General features: G+C 41.7%; 1 protein-coding gene across 3 annotated transcripts in view; it reads right to left on the bottom strand.

The window, feature by feature from the left end:
* Window positions 1-17,220, bottom strand: part of KDM3A (lysine demethylase 3A) — a 51,076-nt gene extending 33,856 nt beyond the window's left edge. Inside the window, exons 1-8 of one of the 3 annotated variants that reach the window (XM_050947355.1) lie at window positions 17,076-17,220; window positions 16,442-16,639; window positions 11,384-11,539; window positions 7,817-7,927; window positions 6,414-6,516; window positions 5,231-5,355; window positions 4,557-4,629; window positions 4,368-4,456 (exon numbers count right to left, since the gene is read on the bottom strand). In XM_050947355.1, coding sequence (XP_050803312.1) covers window positions 4,368-4,456; window positions 4,557-4,629; window positions 5,231-5,355; window positions 6,414-6,516; window positions 7,817-7,927; window positions 11,384-11,539; window positions 16,442-16,639; window positions 17,076-17,204 — 984 coding nt within the window. In that variant the 5' untranslated portion in view covers window positions 17,205-17,220. The remainder of the gene's footprint in view (window positions 1-4,367; window positions 4,457-4,556; window positions 4,630-5,230; window positions 5,356-6,413; window positions 6,517-7,816; window positions 7,928-11,383; window positions 11,540-16,441; window positions 16,640-17,075) is intronic. The other 2 variants (XM_050947353.1, XM_050947354.1) reach the window with 2 other exon arrangements.
* Window positions 17,221-18,380: the final 1,160 nt, after the last annotated feature.

The raw sequence follows: 18,380 nt of genomic DNA, 5'->3' as shown, positions 1-18,380 counted from the left end.
TAATACATCTACATATTCTTTAACTTGTCCTTTTCCATTCTGGCTTGTGTTTCTTCCCTCTTGTTGTTACAACAGTATATCATGTTACATCTTTGCAACCCACAGCACACAAGTATTTCAGAAAAATGGATAATGCATTAAGAAGTTAGAAAAAACTTCAAAAGGAGACTAGAAAAAAGTCAAGTATTTCAGATAGCTGCCAGCTGACACACCACAGCTAAATTTTCCTCTAAAGCAATTAAGAGTTATCCAAGTTGACAACTAACTTTCAGAACTCATCTGGAAACCTAGACTGGTACAAAAAGCCCTCAAGAATTTAAGTTGGATAGATAATTTTATTAGTTTGTGTTAATTCTTATATATAGTCCAAACCATATAATCTTCTGAAGTATAGAAGCCCTATAAAAAGATTCTAGGCGTAGAGATCGTTGGTGCCTTAAGCTTATGGGACCCCAGTAATGAACAAGTGCTGAGAGAATGTGGAAACGGTCAACGCTACACTCGTTTGATGCGGCAACTCATGGTGTTGGATGCCATCAGGGTGATCAAGGGACATCTACATAGAAGGCATCACTGGACATCAGCAACACCAGGAGGGATGAGCTAGAGTGCCAATGAAAAGCATACAGTCAGGAAAGTAAAAAATACTTTCCTCATGGATTGTATTTTCTAAATAGACAACCAACCTAATTCTCAATTACTAAGGGACAATCTCCACTCAATATATTTTGCTTTCCACAATCAAATCTCTGTACAACTTCTCATGAGTGATGTACTCAAGTATTCAGATTCTAATATCTGAATTTTGTTAAATCTATTCACCTAAATTTGAGTTTGTTTGTAACACTGCTGATTATGTACCCTATGTATCCTATGACTTAAAAACTAACTTTATACTTGTGGATAATCTAAGAATTATACCCAGATGTACAGATACTTTTTCTAACCTATGTACTATATAATTTTTTTTAACATTAGCTTTAATAAAATGTTTAAATCTCTGTGCCTAATTATGAAACCACCACCAACAGTTCAGAACACAGCAGTTTGTCCACTCAGAAGCAAAAGTCAGAGAGCACTGTCCACTAGCTCCTTGTGGAATATGGGGTCAAATCCACAAGATGTGTGTCACTAACTTCAAAACTTTCCATGGGACTGAGCTAAGTTACCACCTCACGCTGTGGAATCATCATCATCTCCCAAGACAGCTACATTACAATAAAACAAATGTAGCTGTCAATCCTCAATACTAAGGGCTGGTCTACAATGAAAAATGTAGAGTGTCACAGCTACATCTCCCAGGGGTGTGAAATAGTCACACCCAGAGAGACGCAGTTAAGTTGACTCAGCCCCCAGCATAGACACCACTACCTCAAATGGAAGAATTTGATGTAGCTATCACCTCTCCAGGATGTGGATTACCTCCAGCAACAGGCTAACCCCTCCTGTCACAGTAGTCAAGTGTCTACACTGAAGCATTACGGCAGTGCAGCTGCAGCATTTTAAAACTGTAGACATAGCCTAAAACTCATGTGCTCTCAGAAAATGGCCCCTGAATCTCAAACTCAATCCCAGAAGTTGTCAGGACAGTCTTACTCACCGTCAGAGCAAAATACACATAACCCCCAAGGAGATTACATAGATTCCTGGAGCTCTGTCTGCTGGCAGCTCAGGGAGGAGGAGCCAAGGCAAACTCAGAGTCTGCCTGGCAACCAATAAGTGGAGATGCCCCTCCCAGGGAGTTGAAGCGAGGGGAGAAGCCATTTTGAAGTCTATCTTGAGCCAGTCCGAGGAAGGGCCGAACTGGCTGTGCGGGGAGCTGGTGAATCCCAGGCCTACAAGCAGGGTTCCCTCTGCGAACTGGCCTCTAGGGACCTGGCCACAGATCCCTCAGCTGGGTTTTCCTTCCTCATGGATGATTCCCAATTGTTACGTTTACTGAGAAATTTCCCCAGCCAGGCTGGATTCACCTCCAGCTCCCCTGATGAGACCAGTCCCCACGTGGTCAGTGCTGCTAGTTCAGGGCTGCTGCCTGCTGGGTGTGTGACTGGAGGCTGGGCTAGGAGGCTACGGTTTGGATGTTAGGATAGTTGTATAACCTACACCTTGAGCCCTGCACCCCTTTGTGATGAGAGGAAATCCTGGGACCAACGCAGCCTGATTCCTGCCTGAGGAGGATCCCTGTCAGCAGACAGCAGCCACTCTTCAGTGACTGAGGAGTCCAGCGTCATCTTCAAACCTGAAGGTCATGCATGGAGTTCGTGAATGCACCAGCTTTTAGTTAGTTAGTCAGTCAGTCAGGGAATTTGTTTTAGGGACCCCTTACTCCCTGAACTGTGTCCTCAAGCCAGGGAGTAAGGGTTTGAGGATTTTACAACCTGCTGTTTATTACACCTGGGGAGGGATTCACCACCTCCTCCCACTTGTCAGTCCTTTGGACTGTACTGAACCCAGTCAGCCACACTGCTAAACCCGTGCAGAGATTTTTATAGGTCATCAAGGGCCCCAGCAAAGTACACGTACCAACAGGACACTAATTTTACACTTGTTACATCAAGTCGGGTATTTTCAGTGTGGGCACCGGTGACCCTAAAAATAGCGTTTCACCCTGTTATGTTGTATTTGTTGCCTGTTTAATATAATTGTTGTGTTGAATATATTTTTATATGTTCTGTTATTTCTTGGAAGTCTCCAACTATCTGGCAACTAAGTGTGGATTCTCCTGTAGTTAGAATTTTCCGCCCCAGCTGCCCTGGTGACCCTGCCAGGAAGGAGTGAGGGGGATGGAGGCACCGCCAAATAATTTCATAACAAAAAAAGAAAAAAAGATTCACCCTGCTGAGTGGGTAGCAGGATCCAAAAGAACCCAGACCTGTTCATCAGAACCTGTAAGCAGATTACCTCCTTTAATGGCAATCAGGTGGAAAGGGGCGCTACATACAAAACCCAGTTCCTTGATCGATACTTCCACCACTCCCACATTTAAAAAAGAAACAGTTCAGTTATTGCTGACTGGAAAGAAAAGAAATATCAGATTGCATGCTTTTGGGGAGGTGCTCAGATAATGATGGACATCTTATAGCAGGGACAGTCAACAGGCAGAGTGCTGGACAAATTCGAACCACCAGCTGCTTTTAACCAGACTGCACGATTTTTTTATTTACTACTTATTATTGCAGTGTGAAAAAAGTCTCTCTCAGGAGTCTGGACCTTCACTATACCTTGACAAAAAATAATTGACTACCCCTGCCTTATAGGAACCCAGATTAGCTACCCCAGAATTCTGATATCACTACTGTACTTTAGAAATCTACTAAGAGTGCCTGACCATGAAATGGACCTATGTAGCTGGCTTGACAAAGGACTGACTATATGGCTACAGTAACAGGACTATGTACATAAGCAAGATGGCACAGAGATAACCCCCCAGATCTCCCAGAAGGCCCCTCCCTCCTCCACAAAAAACAACTAGATCTGATGGGGCTAATCACATGGTCATTTGAAGGGCTGTTCTCTAGCTACAACATTATTTTCCATATCCAAATCACCAAGGCCTTTGGCCTTCGAGACAGCTTTCTTGGATCTTAGCGGACCACTCAAATGCACTTGGCTCAGAAAAACTTGAAAATATCAGAAAAGCGGCCAGATTCTCCCTTTGCAGAAAAACAATATACAATAGCTCTGCACGACTGGTGCACTCCTGTCTGGTAGCAAAAAAATCTCTGAGCAGTCCAGCAGGTAAATTACAGGATAAAGTTACCACTGAATTCTCCTCTTTTCCTAGATATTTTTCTAAGCTAGAGAAACCCTGATCTTTAACTCTTTCTGTATAGCCAGCAAGAAAAAAGTCTGCACACTGGAAAAAGACACACACAAGACTGGGAGTAGACAAACTCCATTTACAAATGAGAAAGTGATCTCACCCAAAGGCTCAATTATATTGCTCTCTGTCTTCTAGTAGAGAGTACTATACCCATGTCTGGGCAAGCACAGAAGCGTGAATGTGAGGCTGCTCTACTCTGAAAAGTTAGAGCAACATAGCTACACTACTTGGGTGCGAAAAATCTGAACCTCTGAGACAGTTAAGTCAACCTAACCCCCAGCATAGACAACGGTAGGATGATGGAAAAATTCTTCTGTCAACCTAGCTACCGTCTCTCAGGGAGGTGAATTACCTACAGTGACAGAAGCAACCCCTCTGTTGCTATAGTAAGTGTCTAAACTGAAGCGCTATAGCTGCAGCTGTGCTGCTGTAGCATTTAAGCTTAGACATAGCATAGTGTATCAGTAAATTAAGGCTATGTAGTAGTACTCCTTAACAGCTCAATGACAAATACTGTTACAATAGTGAAAATAAGCCTAGTTACCTCAGAGCAGGATTTTGTATGTTTGGCATCAACATTTCCTTTATCATCAGATGACTTTCTTTTCATACCCCCATTTCTCTTAGATTTGCCTGAAACATTGAAAGTGACTAAATTAGTTTCCACCATAGAAAATTACTTCAAACAGCAAAAGGCCAATAAATTAAAAAAAAAAAAAAAAAAAAATCTTACCACACTTTTCATGACTGTCATGTAGGATTTCAACATGAATCAGTTCTGGATCAAGAGTTTTTAAAGCTGGAATCTTAAGGGAAAATGGAGTAAGCTTTTTTAAAAAAGACAATTTGTGTAAAAAGTTTTAGATTAGATATTTACTATTTTCACACCTCAAGGGAGACTAATAAAGCAGTTTTAAAAAACAAAAACAGAAGTATGATACTCTAACTATGGAGCAAGAGTAAGCTTCTTGTCTGAAAAACCTCGACTCTGTGGAACTTCAAGTTAAAATCTTAACAAGGATGACCCAATCCTCCATTCCAAGTTAGATAAATTGTATGCATACATTTTCATAAGGCAGTCTCCAAGACAAGGCGCTGCAAACTCTGTACAGCTAGAGATGGTAGAATAGGGGTTTCCCCAATTGTTGGGCCAAAAGAGAAAATCCCAAACCTCTGCTCTCCCACTATTGTGCAGTGAGCCATTTGCTATCGTTCCACACACATCAGTGGCACTGTGCATGCAGTATAAAGTGCTCTAGGATCCTTTGGAATGAAGCATGACAAAATACAAGGTATTATTCCAGCTGGTTAACCCTACTATGGAAAAGCAAGGATAGAATTACCTAGATACAAGGAAGGTGTTTTAATTCTTTTTATCTACCCATGTTGCCTCAGTTGCTTCTTTACCTCCTCACAGTTGACTTCCAGAGTCCTTGTAGTTGGATTACCATTTACAACAGTTGCTGTGAACCATTGGGTAGATGGATCCAAGCTATAAATCCTTACTTTTGAGCCAATTACATTCTTACCACCTTTAAAAAAAACAAACATAACATACTTCACAGAGTGGGAATGTGGGGACACACACATTATGGTAACTTTCATTACATATCCACATATCAACACTAACTAGCCAGTAGCACTATGCACCAGAAAATAAGTAAATAGCACTGGAAGACAACAAGCAAAGTAACAATGTAGGTTTTTATGTGCCTCTCTCTTGACCCCTGACATGCCTGGGAAAAAGGAGTGTGGCCAGAATACCTCCACATTCTGGTTACTTCTTTTGCTGGAACAGCTTACTGGGGCCTTTCTGCTGCTGTAATACACACTGGGGGCCCATGATGACCTCAGAATTCAGGAGTCGAAAAAAACAGCAAGTACAGCTCAGTTGGACCTGAAGCTTGAGCCCTCAGTGTCCGATTTGTGGAGTTCTTCCTCGCTTTCATTGCCACTCTTTCAAGAACTGCCAAGTTAATTACTTCACTATACTAATTTCCTACCCAGAAGTAGATCAATTTCCACTGGACACAAAACTTTTTGTTACAAGACTTATAGGAAGCCAAATAAGAGATTATAGTGCAGCTCACGAACTGTAAATAAATTTTAACTTGACCAGAAGAAGTCTCCAACACCTTTCTCTTGAGCTACAGAATAGCCAAGGTTAAAGCTTTGTTTTTTTAAAAAGAAAAAAGGTGGCTGGCTGAAGTCAGGCACCTAAATAAGGCATCAGATTTTCGGACATACTGAGCAGTCAGCAGCTCCCCATCGAATTCGATGGGAACTGCTGAGTGCTCCGCACCACTGAAAATCAGGTAACTTGTTAGATGCCTGATGTTAGCCAGACATTTTTTTTAGGAGTCCTAGTTTCTAATTCTGCTCATTTGGGAGCATTATGGATGGTGGACAGCAAATCTATAAAATTGTTTTGGGAGAGGTGATGAGACCAGTAGACTACCCAACATTCTTCTATGCAAGGAAAGGCTAGTGGGGAGAAAAAGCAAAAAGGGATTTTTGTTAACAGGTGATACTGTAAATATCACCAGTGCAGTGACCTCCAGTATCCTTCCAACAGATGGCATTCTCATACCTTGCAGCAAGTGGTTTTCATCTAGATGTTTCATAATCAAAACTTGAATTTCTTCATTAACATTCTGATCATCCATAAGAGAGAGTCTCAGACTGTCCACATCCTATCAGGATGAAAGCATTCACAATAAATAGTTGCCAAGAGAACGAAACATTTAATTAAAAAAAAAAATGCTTTGCCAACAGCAGCATGTTCAACAGCAAGAAATTATACTGTGAAGCTTTATATGAACAAATGGTTCTGTTGTGTTTAAGAATTTGGTTTGCCATTTGTGCGGAACAGAACAGAAAATAAACCAGTATTTCAAATGAATAAGAATTAGTAAAACTTCCATTAGTACTTGTAGTGTGAGCACCCAAAGGCCCAAGTCAGGATCAATTTTCTATTATGCTAAGTGCTGTACAAAACCCAGAGAGAGACAATTCCTGCCCTCAAACATTTTACAATTATATCTAAAACAAAATGCAAAAACCAAACAAAAGTGAAGCAGCGAGGGCATAGTACCTGAAATAAAGATCAGGAAGGCCTGGAGTAGCTAAATGCTAACAGATTATTGCTGTTTTACAGTTATACTCGAAGTGTAATGGGAGTTTATCATCTTGCCTAGCAACCCAGAGATAACCAGCTACTCCCATCTTTTTACACTCTGAACTACCTCCTAATTTAGATGCACTCATCATCAAGCCAGCGTATCAGCCCAGCAGTTATTTTAAGGTGGTATTGATGAGATCTGAAATACCGTTCCAAAGCATCTATTAAAAATTCCATGGCACTCTGTTATAGTTATGTTCTGCACAAAAGCCAACTCAAGTACATTCTGCCAGATTAAAAGCAGAGCTCATCAGAGAACGAAGATTCCTCAAGATGTTTCTGAAACAGATAGACTTTGAACAAAGCTCTGATAGAAACCTGCCGTTTCCTGTCAGCTTGCTTGGGAGGTTGACAGCGAGTCAAAAGCCCCAGCTCCCAATCTCCACCACTCAGCAAGTACTCTCAGAGCTGAAGGAGAATCAGGACCCTGAAGCCCCAGCTACACTGAGAGCCAACACTCCCAAGCTCTCTGCTTACCATAAGCCCTCCAGGTACAATTTAATTTGCATGTTATCAAAAATTTGTTTTTTCAAAAATATTTTTTTTTGTTTCCATTTTGGAATTAAAAGGTTCATCAACCTGAAAAGCTAGAAGCCTAATGCTATTCCTACACCAAGCTATCTTATATGGTTACATGCTGAGCTACCATCATCAGGTTTTTAACACAATGCACAGTATCAATGACAGATTTTCATGAGCTATAACAATGTGGACATGCTTCAAATTTTCACTTAAATGTTTCAGCAGTGAACACTAGACAAAACATGGCTTAATCCCGCCAATGGTATGCAAGATATTCCGAATAAAATTACCTGAATAGGCTTCAAAAGGTCTTTAGAAAGAAACACACATCTCTCTTCACCAAGAAAACGTACAGAAACCATGGATCCTAGACCAGCCTTGTCCAATAAGGATTTGTAAACCTGAAAGACAGGAGCAAGCATTTTAGACATAGTACTTTTCCTGCTTATTGTCCTTTTTCATTTGGTATGTGTTTTGCCCCTGGATTTTGAATAAAGATGGAACTAACATGGCTGCCACATGGCATCCATTTACATCCGCCATACATAGTTGCCTATCCCGTTCTTCTGGTCTCCTATCCAAGAACACAGAAGGGCTGTGTCATAAACAGATAGTTAAGGGTTAATGTCTCTTTTACCTGTAAAGGGTTAAGAAGCTTAGTGAACCTGGCTGACACCTGACCAGAGGACCAATAGGGGGACAAGATACTTTCAAATCTTGGTGAAGGGAAGTCTTTGTTTGTGCTTTTTGTTTTGTTGGTTGTTCGCTCTCGGGACTGAGAGAGACGGGACATCATTCCAGGCTTTCCCAATCTTTCTGAATCAGTCTTTCACGTTTCAAAATAGTAAGTAATAGCCAGGCAAGGCAGATTAGTCTTATGTTTGTTTCCTCAACTTGTAAATGGTGGCTTTTTTTGCTGGAAGGATTTTTACCTCTGTTTGCTGTAACTTTGAATCTAAGGCTAAGGTGGGATGGTCCCTCTAGTCTATATGAATCTGAGTACCTTGTAAAGCATTTTCCATCCTGATTTTACAGAGATAATTTTTACCTTTTCTTTCTTTAATTAAAAGCTCTCTTTTTAAGAACCTGATTGATTTTTCCTTCTTTTAAAATCCAAGGGATTGAGTCGGAACTCACCAGGGATTGGTGGGGGGAAAGGAGGGGGGATGGTTAATTCCTCTTTGTTTTAAGATCCAAGGAGTTTGGATCTGTGTAAGCCTCTCAAGGCAACCCAGGGAGGGGTGAGTCTGGGGTGAAAAGGAGGGGGATGGTTAATTTCTCCTTGTTTTAAGACCCAAGGGGTTTGGGTCTTGGGTTCCCAAGGGAAGGTTTTGGGGGAACAGAAAGTGTGCCAGACGCTAACTTCTGGCTAGTGGCAGCGTACCATATTTAAGCTAGGAATTAAGCTTAGAAAGGTCCACTCAGGTCCCCCACATTTGTACTCTAAAGTTCAAAGTGGGGGAAAAAACCTTGACAGGCTGTTTCCCTTTTACCACAGGTGCTTTTTAATCTTCAATTTCAAAGCATAACAGAAGGACTCATAGGCATACAGCAGGAGGAGAGGACCGGACCCGACCCCCGCTGCCCAAACTCATTCTCCGAGCCCCAAAGTACTTCCTGTTCCTCCCAAATCTATATACCTCCTCCCAATTATTGAGCCAATTACCCCTAGGTGTCAGTTATCCCAACAGAAACCAGTTAATTGATTTCATATAAGCTTGCAATCTTCCCAACATTGCAGCAACCTCAGTGATTAGGGTGCTACAACTAGTATCCTGTCACAATGGCATTTTTATTTCCTTGTTTGGATATCAGAACACATCCAAGAATGATGTTTGCAGTTCACTGACACTGATGTTAGAGAGATTTGAGAATGATGTTTGTAAGCTTAATGCCATGGAACAAAGATGATACTGTAGGTACCATAAGTTTCCAGAACTAAATTGTGAATTTAAGAGTAAATTTAAATTTAGATGAGGTCTGTCCTATCATTTTTAAATATACAATTACTTACTATTTATTGAACACTTTTCATGATCAAAGTTGTTTACAGGTATTAACCAACAGTCCTGCAAGGCAGATTTTAGTAGTGTGCCTTAAAACACTATAGCATTCCTTTTTTAAGTGACTTTTTTTTTATACTGCGTACCTAAAATACATAACAGAAAAGACTCTATACCTAAATGTATTTACTGAATAAATAAGTGTCCAAGCTATACAATGTTTTCAGATACATGCAAGGGCTGTACTTCCCATTTGATGCTATGTAGTCCAAAAAGTTTAAGAATTTAGATTATTTCCAGTACCACTATTTAATGTATCTGTAGTATTTATCTTGACATTAATCCAAGAATTCAAGAAAAGTGAAAAGCAGACTTCCCCAGTACTGTATGACTGTATTTCCAATTTATTTACAAGCAGATTTTTAAATAAATAATGCTAATCTCAGCAGTCTAATCAAAATGGAGCTAAAAAAAGCTGAATTAATTTGCATAACCAAAAACAAACTCCTGGGTTGTTTGGCTGCATAAGAACTTAATGCTGCAAATAGACTAGTAATTTATTCTGATTTGTATAACAATGTTCTATACTGCAGCTGTATCATCTCTTCCATCTCATTACCTTTTAAGGAAGTCAAAGGACTCCAGTAAAAGCAGCAAAGAATCCTGTGGCACCTTATAGACTAACAGACGTTTTGGAGCATGAGCTTTCGTGGGTGAATACCCACTTCTTCAGATGCACCCACGAAAGCTCATGCTCCAAAACGTCTGTTAGTCTATAAGGTGCCACAGGATTCTTTGCTGCTTTTACAGATCCAGACTAACACGGCTACCCCTCTGATAAAGGACTCCAGGACACACAACTCCTGAAGTTTGACAAATTAATCCAATGACACTAGTACACCAACAGTACAGGTTATTGAACTCCTCTTCACCATACGTCACTACAGATTGAATATATCATCCAGTTTTCAGTTTTCCATACACTTGGATACCACGGCAGTAAAAGAATTTAAAAAGTAAAATAAATCTGTACTTGGTAACTAAATGTATATTACCAGAAAAATGGACTTTCACAATCTCTAATACTTTACGTTGACCAGTCACTAATCAATCTGCTACAGCTGCTACCTAAGGAGGATTTATGTCCTTTGGCTCAAGCAGTTAAATAAAACTCATGCCTTTGAGTGCATGAGATCCAGATTCAATCCTCACAAAATGACCCAAAGCAGGCAACTATCACATGGGAACAGGAATTGAAAATGTACAGAGCACTGAGCCACGGGCACAGTAAAGTGAGAAATTTAGGACAGAAGACAAAGGCCTGAAGCAACATGTATCTTCAATGCCTGATCATCTTTACATCTCTCACCACAAACCCTTCAAAAGTAGTACACGTGGGAAATTAGAGAAGGGAAAAGGATTTGAAGCATCTCTCCCTCTCCAAAACACTGTCCTGGCAACAGTCAGAGTCCCACTATGGGAAGTACAAAGGCATCACTTCAACACAAGAATGGAAAATACTGCTCTCAAATGCTTAGGGATGCTGCCAACCCACGGCCACAGAGCTGAAATTTAGTACAATTTCAGATTTCCCACATGGGTGCATAAAGAGCTCTACATATACACAAAAAAGCATTCAATCATTTTGGTGAAGCTGGATTTTGTCTTGTTTTAATAAATGTGTCTTACATATTTAGATTAGAGTTTTTTAAAACAGTAAATTCTAATTTTGTTGGACTACTGATCACATTAAAAAACTTAAATTCTGAAGCCTACCAAACCAGGAACTAGGAAATGCTGCCTTCATGGATCAAATACTGAAGTGAAGTTGTTCAGACCAATTTGTATACTTGCCATTGCAGGCCACTGAACTGTATCTGTAGAGTTGGCTTGAGACTTTCGTTCACCAAGTACCAATTTTTGCTCTACTAGAAATCCTCTCATTTTATGGTTGTAGACCTCGATCCATCTTCTTTTCTCCCATGACTCACCATCAAACTCCACACATACCTAGAAGAATGGGGAAGAAGTTAAAAATCTGGGACATGACCATCAGATTGTTGTTTAATAGCACTTTCGGGCTCTCTCCCCCTTCTATTTAAAGAGCATTTTTTTGTGACCCTAAGAACCCTTCAGTGCCCAATGGCAGAGGGCCCACTATACTGCAACTCACTATCAGGCCTGACGCAGCCACTATCCCCAAGACAGTGTTGTCATAATATGTATCCAAAATGTAACATATCATATATAAACTGGGGACATGCTAGTCAGAAATACCAATGTGTGTTGTATGTGCAAGCTGTATATAGTAGAACCTCAGAGTTACAAACACTGTCCATAACTCTGAAATGTTCGTAACTCTGAACAAAACGTTAGTTTCTCTTTCAAAAAAGTTTACAGCTGAACACCGACTTAATACAACATTGAAACTTTACCATATAGGAAAAAAATGCTGCATTCCTTTTTTTTTTTTTTTAAGTAATTTACATTTAACACAGTACTGTACTTGCTTTTTTTCCGTCTCTGTTGCTACCTGATTGCGTACTTCCAGTTCCAAATGAAGTGTTGACTGGTCAGTTCTTAACTCTGAGGTTCTACGCGTGTGTGTGTGTGCTGAAAATATGTTCTGAAAGCAGAGCATAAATCAAATCTACCCTAGACAAAGGAATTTGGATTTACTAATCTGCACCCTCAGGAAATCTTCCTGAGACAGATACTGGATTTTGGAATATATAAGGGGAAGCAAAAAAAAAAACAAAACATTATATTTATCCATCACTTGAGGGACATAGGGAACAGCACTCTATGAGCCTGTGAACAATGGATCCTCTTGGCCAGAAGAGCAGGAGCTGCCGCTACAATTCCTTGGTGTGGCAAGGAATTGAAACAGTTTAATCTCCAACAAAGTTCACTTTTGCTAAGGCAAAAGGGTAACTCAGTGACTTACAGATCTGGGCTGCATTAAGGAGACCACCACATTTTTTTTTAAACTTTATCCAACAATTAAGTTTAGTTATAAGCAATTGTTCTTATGAAAATTATTGCATTTTTGTCACACAATGAAGTGAAACTACTATACAATAGTTACACTACTCTATTTTTAAACTAAAAATAAACAAATTCTAATCTAGTCAATGTTATGCAACATTTTTAACCATAAAATTCCAGCCTTCTATACCGCTCATCCATTTCAACAGTGAGCCAGATTCTAATTTTAAATTAATGTATTTCAATAACTCCACTACTCCTGCTGAGAGTTTAAAACAATTATTATCTTAATGCAGAAGAAAAGCCTGTTAACATTTAGGTTTTTTTTTTGTTTTGTTTTTTTTAATACCATGTCAGATCATCATTCAATTTTCACAGCATCCAAATGTGTTAGCTGCTTTACAGAAACATATGAATAGATCAGTCTCTGCACAGAAGAGCTTAATTAAATTTTGCATGTTTTGCAAGAAGAGGGTGACAAAAAGAGTGGGGAAAGATAGTTAACATTTACAGCAATAAAGTTAAACGATCTGATTACTGTTTTTATTTTCTGCACATCTTGGGGATCCGTTAAATAAAAATTTACAAAGTATTCCTCACTTCTGAGAGAGGAGAACATGGTAGCTTGATGAACTGGTTTTGGGATGTTGTTTCATGCCTATATTTACAAGTTGCATTCCATATAGGTTTTTAACGTGCCCTCTTCCCAATTGCCATAATATCTGACATGTGAGGTAGTTTATGGCAAAGTTTTTGTAGCATTAAGTTTGATTTTTGAGATTTTGTAAAACCTAGATGATTTAGTTTTGAGTAAAACATCCCTTACAGAGTGTGCAACCCAATACTACAGCACTGTGTTAACATGAGAATCAAGAGTCAAACTCACAGAAACAAGTGTGAAACTGACTAATCTTTTCACTGTCCAGCTGAATTACAGAAGATAAGCAAACAGGATAAGCAGAAAAACTAGATTGTTTGTTACTAATTGTTTAGACAAAAGAACATATCAGCGGAAAACAACATGTTTTGACAATTTTACATTTGATATGACTCGAAAACAAAGTTGAAAATATTGCAAAGACTAAATTTTGTAGCTGTGTTGGTCCCAGGATACCAGTAAGACAAGGTTATTGGACCAACTTCTGTTGTTGAGAGAGAGAAGCTTTCAAGCTTACACAGAACTTTTCTTCAGGTCCTGGAAATGTACTCAGTGTTTCAGCTAAATACAAGATGAAACCAACTGAAACAGGTGTTGACTAGTTATGCTAAACAAAAGACCATTAAGTGGCCTATTAATCCCCCTCCAGTCACAGGGTTTGGGGGGCAAGGCAGCTAGACAATTGCTAGCGTAGACCCAGCCTTAAAGACATAACTTTTGTCTGTCAGAGGTGTTTAAACACCCTCCTGCCCCGAAAGACAAAGGTTTTGCTGTGACAAGAACCCGTGTAAACAGTGTGTTGTCAGCAGAAGAGCTGACAAACAGCAGCTACACTGCACAACTTTTAGCGGCACAGCTGTGGCGACACAGCCATGTCACTAAAAGTTGAGTAGTGTAGCCAAAGCCTTAGACTTTGGCTACGCTAGTACTTTCATCGGTAAAACATACATTGGTCAGGGGTATGGTAAAAAAAAAAAAAAACAACCCTACACCCCGACCAACAAAAGTGCTGGTCTGGACAGCATTATGTGGGTGGGAGATGCTCTCCCACAACATAGCTACTGCTGCTCATTGGAGGTGGTTTAATTATGTTAGGAGAACTCTTTCATGCCTGCGTAGAGCAGCTACACAGGAAACCTTAAAATGGCACACCTGCATCAGTACAGTTGTGCCGCTGTAAGGTCTGTAGTGTAGACGTAGTCTAAAACTCATGGACTGAACAGAGACACTGATATAAAACTACAAATCCAATCTATAACCCACTAACAACCTCCCCTTTCTCTTCTCTCACCCCCCATGACTGGAGGGGGGTTAACAGGTCACTTCACCTTAAAATATCCCTTGAAATGTGTTAACTAGTTATGCTAAACAATCTGTTCCATCTTGTATTCAGCTGTGACTCTCTTTCCCAGACCTGAAGAGCAGTGCATAAGCTTGTCTCTCCCCCCTCCCCCAACAGAAATTGGCCCAATAAAAGATTACCTCACCCACCATGTCTCTCTACAGACTAAGCACTGCAATTCAATCCTCTCTCTTCCTCAACATGGTTTTTCAGTTCACCATCACTCTGGGACCTTTTGCTATAGATTCCTTTTACCCCTCTCTCTCTTCTTTTGAGACTGGTAGTGGAGTTGTATGCTTTTTTGTACAAAAGCTCTTTGCAGTCCTTGCCATTCTGGTCACTTTTCACACTAAACACTTCTACTGGAGAGAGAAGAATGCACTAGAGCAAGGGTCGGCAACCTTTCGGAAGTGGTGTGCTGAGTCTTCATTTATTCACTCTAATTTAAGGTTTCACGTGCCAGTAACACATTTTAATGTTTTTAGAAGGTCTCTTTCTATAAGTCTATAATACATTAACTGAACTATTGTTGTATATAAAGTAAATAAGGTTTTTTAAATGTTTAAGAAGTTTCATTTAAAATTAAATTAACATGCAGAGCCCCCCAGACCAGTGGCCAGGACGCGGGCAGTGTGAGTGCCACTGAAAATCAGCTCGTGTGCCATCTTCGGCACGCGAGCCATAGGCTGCTTACCCCTGCATTAGAGTTAATCTCTTCTAACAAAGCCGTAACCAATTACAGGTCTCACAGTGAAGATCTGCAAAATCCCCAGCGGCACCTGCTCCTTTTCCTTTCTATTATCAGAGAGGACTGAGCAGAAAGCACTCTGTAGCAATTTCTCCTCCCCACACCATAGAAGGCTTTGATACCTACCCTGACATGTCATGTGGGCAAAACTCTACCCCAGCACACTAGATATGACTAGAATGCCACCCTCTGGAATTTAGACTTGGTCTGTAGTGTAATCCCAAAGTTTAGTATCTAAAGAGAAATAAGGCAATTAGAACTATTTAGTAACTGCCTTGAAAGGAAAAGGGACAAACACTTCCTCAGATTATCAGAAGCAATCAGAGTCTCCCACTAAGAGAGCAAGGGAAAACCGTATAACTGAAAGAAGGTAACAGCAGCAGAAGTAGAGTCATGAAACAAGGCAGTATGCCACCAAGTCAAAAGTAGAAGAAAATATAAAATGCACACACAATAAAACTCCATTACTGTGAAATCCTGTCACTAGCAGATGCTTCACGTGCTACAATAGCTGTGGCCCAAAGAGAGCTATTTGGTCATATGGTGTTAACACCCTGTTTCCACTTAATAAACTATATTACAGGACAGGTACAAATACATTCAATACTTCCCAGTATTCTGCCATTTAAGTAACTGTCCCCGCTGCCATAGGGATGTTATCTGATTGTGAGAACCATCTAAACTCATGACCATTTAACAATCATGAATAGCAAGTATCCCCACTACCTTATCGTACCAGGGACCATGATCAGTAAGAAAATATAAAAGTATTGCAATAATAGCCACTATAAACATTAAAAGCATCACTCCACCCCTCCACCTTGCAAAATTTACTGTAGTCATAGGAAGGCATATTCACCATTGAAACAAGATTCATAACTGCAGTAGTGAATTGTGCTGAAAAGTGTCTTAACAGGTAGGATACAATACAAACTTTGTCCAGGTGGTAGGAGACAACAGATAATCTAGAAATATTTAGAGCGGTATTTTGTGCATGTATTTAACATTCCAGAAGATTGAAAATATAGACCTCAGCATATAAATGAGTAGTTTGACAGATTTATCTAGTCCAGAACAATTTCTAAGAAACAGATGGAAACATATGCGTGGTCTAAGAGGCAAAAAAGTCACCATATGCACTCATCTCCCCAGAACTGTTACATAACTAGATCTTACCTTCAAGTCCTGTTTGGAAACATCTGTGTGCGAAACGGCCCTGATTCTGCCAGCTTTCCAGGGCCATTCAGAGACGTGATCCGAATCCCACGGGCCGTTGTTCTCCTCCTCAGATAGGCTCAGGAACCTTTTCCCTACGAGCAAAGGCCAGCTCTCCTCCAGCCGGAGCACCATCCTAGCGCATTGGGAAGCCCTGTGCTCCACAGGAGAGACCCAGGAAACAGGAACAAAGCAGTAACTTCATTAGACAAGCGCTCCGGACAGTCGCACGCCGACCCCAACAAGTCCCGACTAGGCTGAACGGAGCTTCCCGCTCTTGTTAGAGGAGAGGGACGGGGAGGATTTCTTTCTAGTCGCTGTTTAACCAGAGACACCGGGGGCGGGGTGACACGGCCGTGTTATATCCGTGCAGGTGGGGAGAACGGACTGGCAGCAGCTACTGTGCAGCGCTGAGGGAACTTGTCCCCCACCCAGCCACCAAACTGCGAGCCCCCCTTTTGTTCCCGGCGTGCCCTCCTCAGCAGGAACAGACCAGCCAAGTCCCTGGGCGTCAATGGAGCCAGCTAAGGGGGTAGCTCCTTGGAGAGCCCGCCGAGCCCCACTCCCATTACCCCACTCAGCACCCAGCCCTCACCTGCTCCCCACACACACAAAGAGCCCCCGGGCAGCACGTCCCGCTAAAGCCCCGAAACAGCCCGAAGAGTCTCCCCTCAGCCCGAGCACAAACAACACCCAGCACCCCTTCCCTTGCCCTCCCGGGCATTGCATACACCCCCTCACTCACACACCCCCTCAACGCGCCCTCCCCCCAGCTGTTCCCGCTCATTGGCCCAGCCCAGGACGAAGGGCGGGGCACGAGGCAAGCCTCCGTCTCAGATTGGACGAGGGGCGGAGTTTGCTGACTGTTCATCGGGTCGGTTCTTCAGACGAGGCACTTTCAAAGCTGGGTGATTCTTCCGCCTGCCCCAGATAAAGGAGTCCCGGGCCCCAGTCCACTCTCTGAGGGCCCAGAGTCAGAGGCCAATATGGAAAACATTCAGCATGTAATCAGTGGCATCCGTGTGATTTTTCCAAGTAGGTTGGCTACGACTAGAGGGATCGCTACGCGACTAGCGGAGGGATCTCGAATGGAGGTAGAAAGTGTGAGAGGGCCGCTTATACGTGCTGTTAGCGGCGTACTCAGCTATAGCACAGGAGGAAGACGCACTTGCGCAGCTGTTCTGCGCAAGCGCACATTGCCAAATGCACTTGCGGGGGTGCTGCGCATGACTCGCTGCGCATGGGCACACAGTGAAGGATTTGACGCCTACTGGCAGCATGCTCTACCCATGCGCATCAGCAGGGAGGCTGATGCTCCAGGAAGGATGCAAACGAGGCTGAGGTGGCTCATAGGCAGCCATCTTGTGTAGCAGCCTTGAAGGCTGTGGAGAGGCCTTTTGGCTTCAGGTCTTCCCCAATATCCCCTTCATGTTAAGTCATAGAGGTGAGGCAGCCAGGGAACTCATAGGGGGAAGTGTGTTGGGGTACATTAGAAAGGCAGGGTGGAAAAGGAATAGCTGGGCTCACCATGTGCTTTGGGTGATGGCAGCAACAAGCTCTTGAAGCGCAAGCTAATCATCAGAGGCAAGCTCCCCAGAGACCAGGACACACTAACGCAAAGCAGTGCCAGGCCTGCTACAACAACAGATGCAAAACATCTCAACGCTGATCCATTGCTACACTGATCAGCACACACCCCCCCCACAACACAACACACTTCTCAAGATCCATGGATCTTACACATGCGTATCGCAACATATGGTCTACCTCATCCAGAGCACTAAATGCCCCAATAACAACTATGTGGGTGAACTGACAATCACTACACTCTGGAATGACTCACACAGGAAAATAATGCAAGATAAAAGGACCACATCACCTTGAGTGAACACTTCTCACA

This window comes from Gopherus flavomarginatus, chromosome 3 (assembly GCF_025201925.1).
Source record: "Gopherus flavomarginatus isolate rGopFla2 chromosome 3, rGopFla2.mat.asm, whole genome shotgun sequence".
NCBI lineage: Eukaryota > Metazoa > Chordata > Testudines > Testudinidae > Gopherus > Gopherus flavomarginatus.
This window is presented reverse-complemented; position numbering and strand designations above follow the sequence as displayed.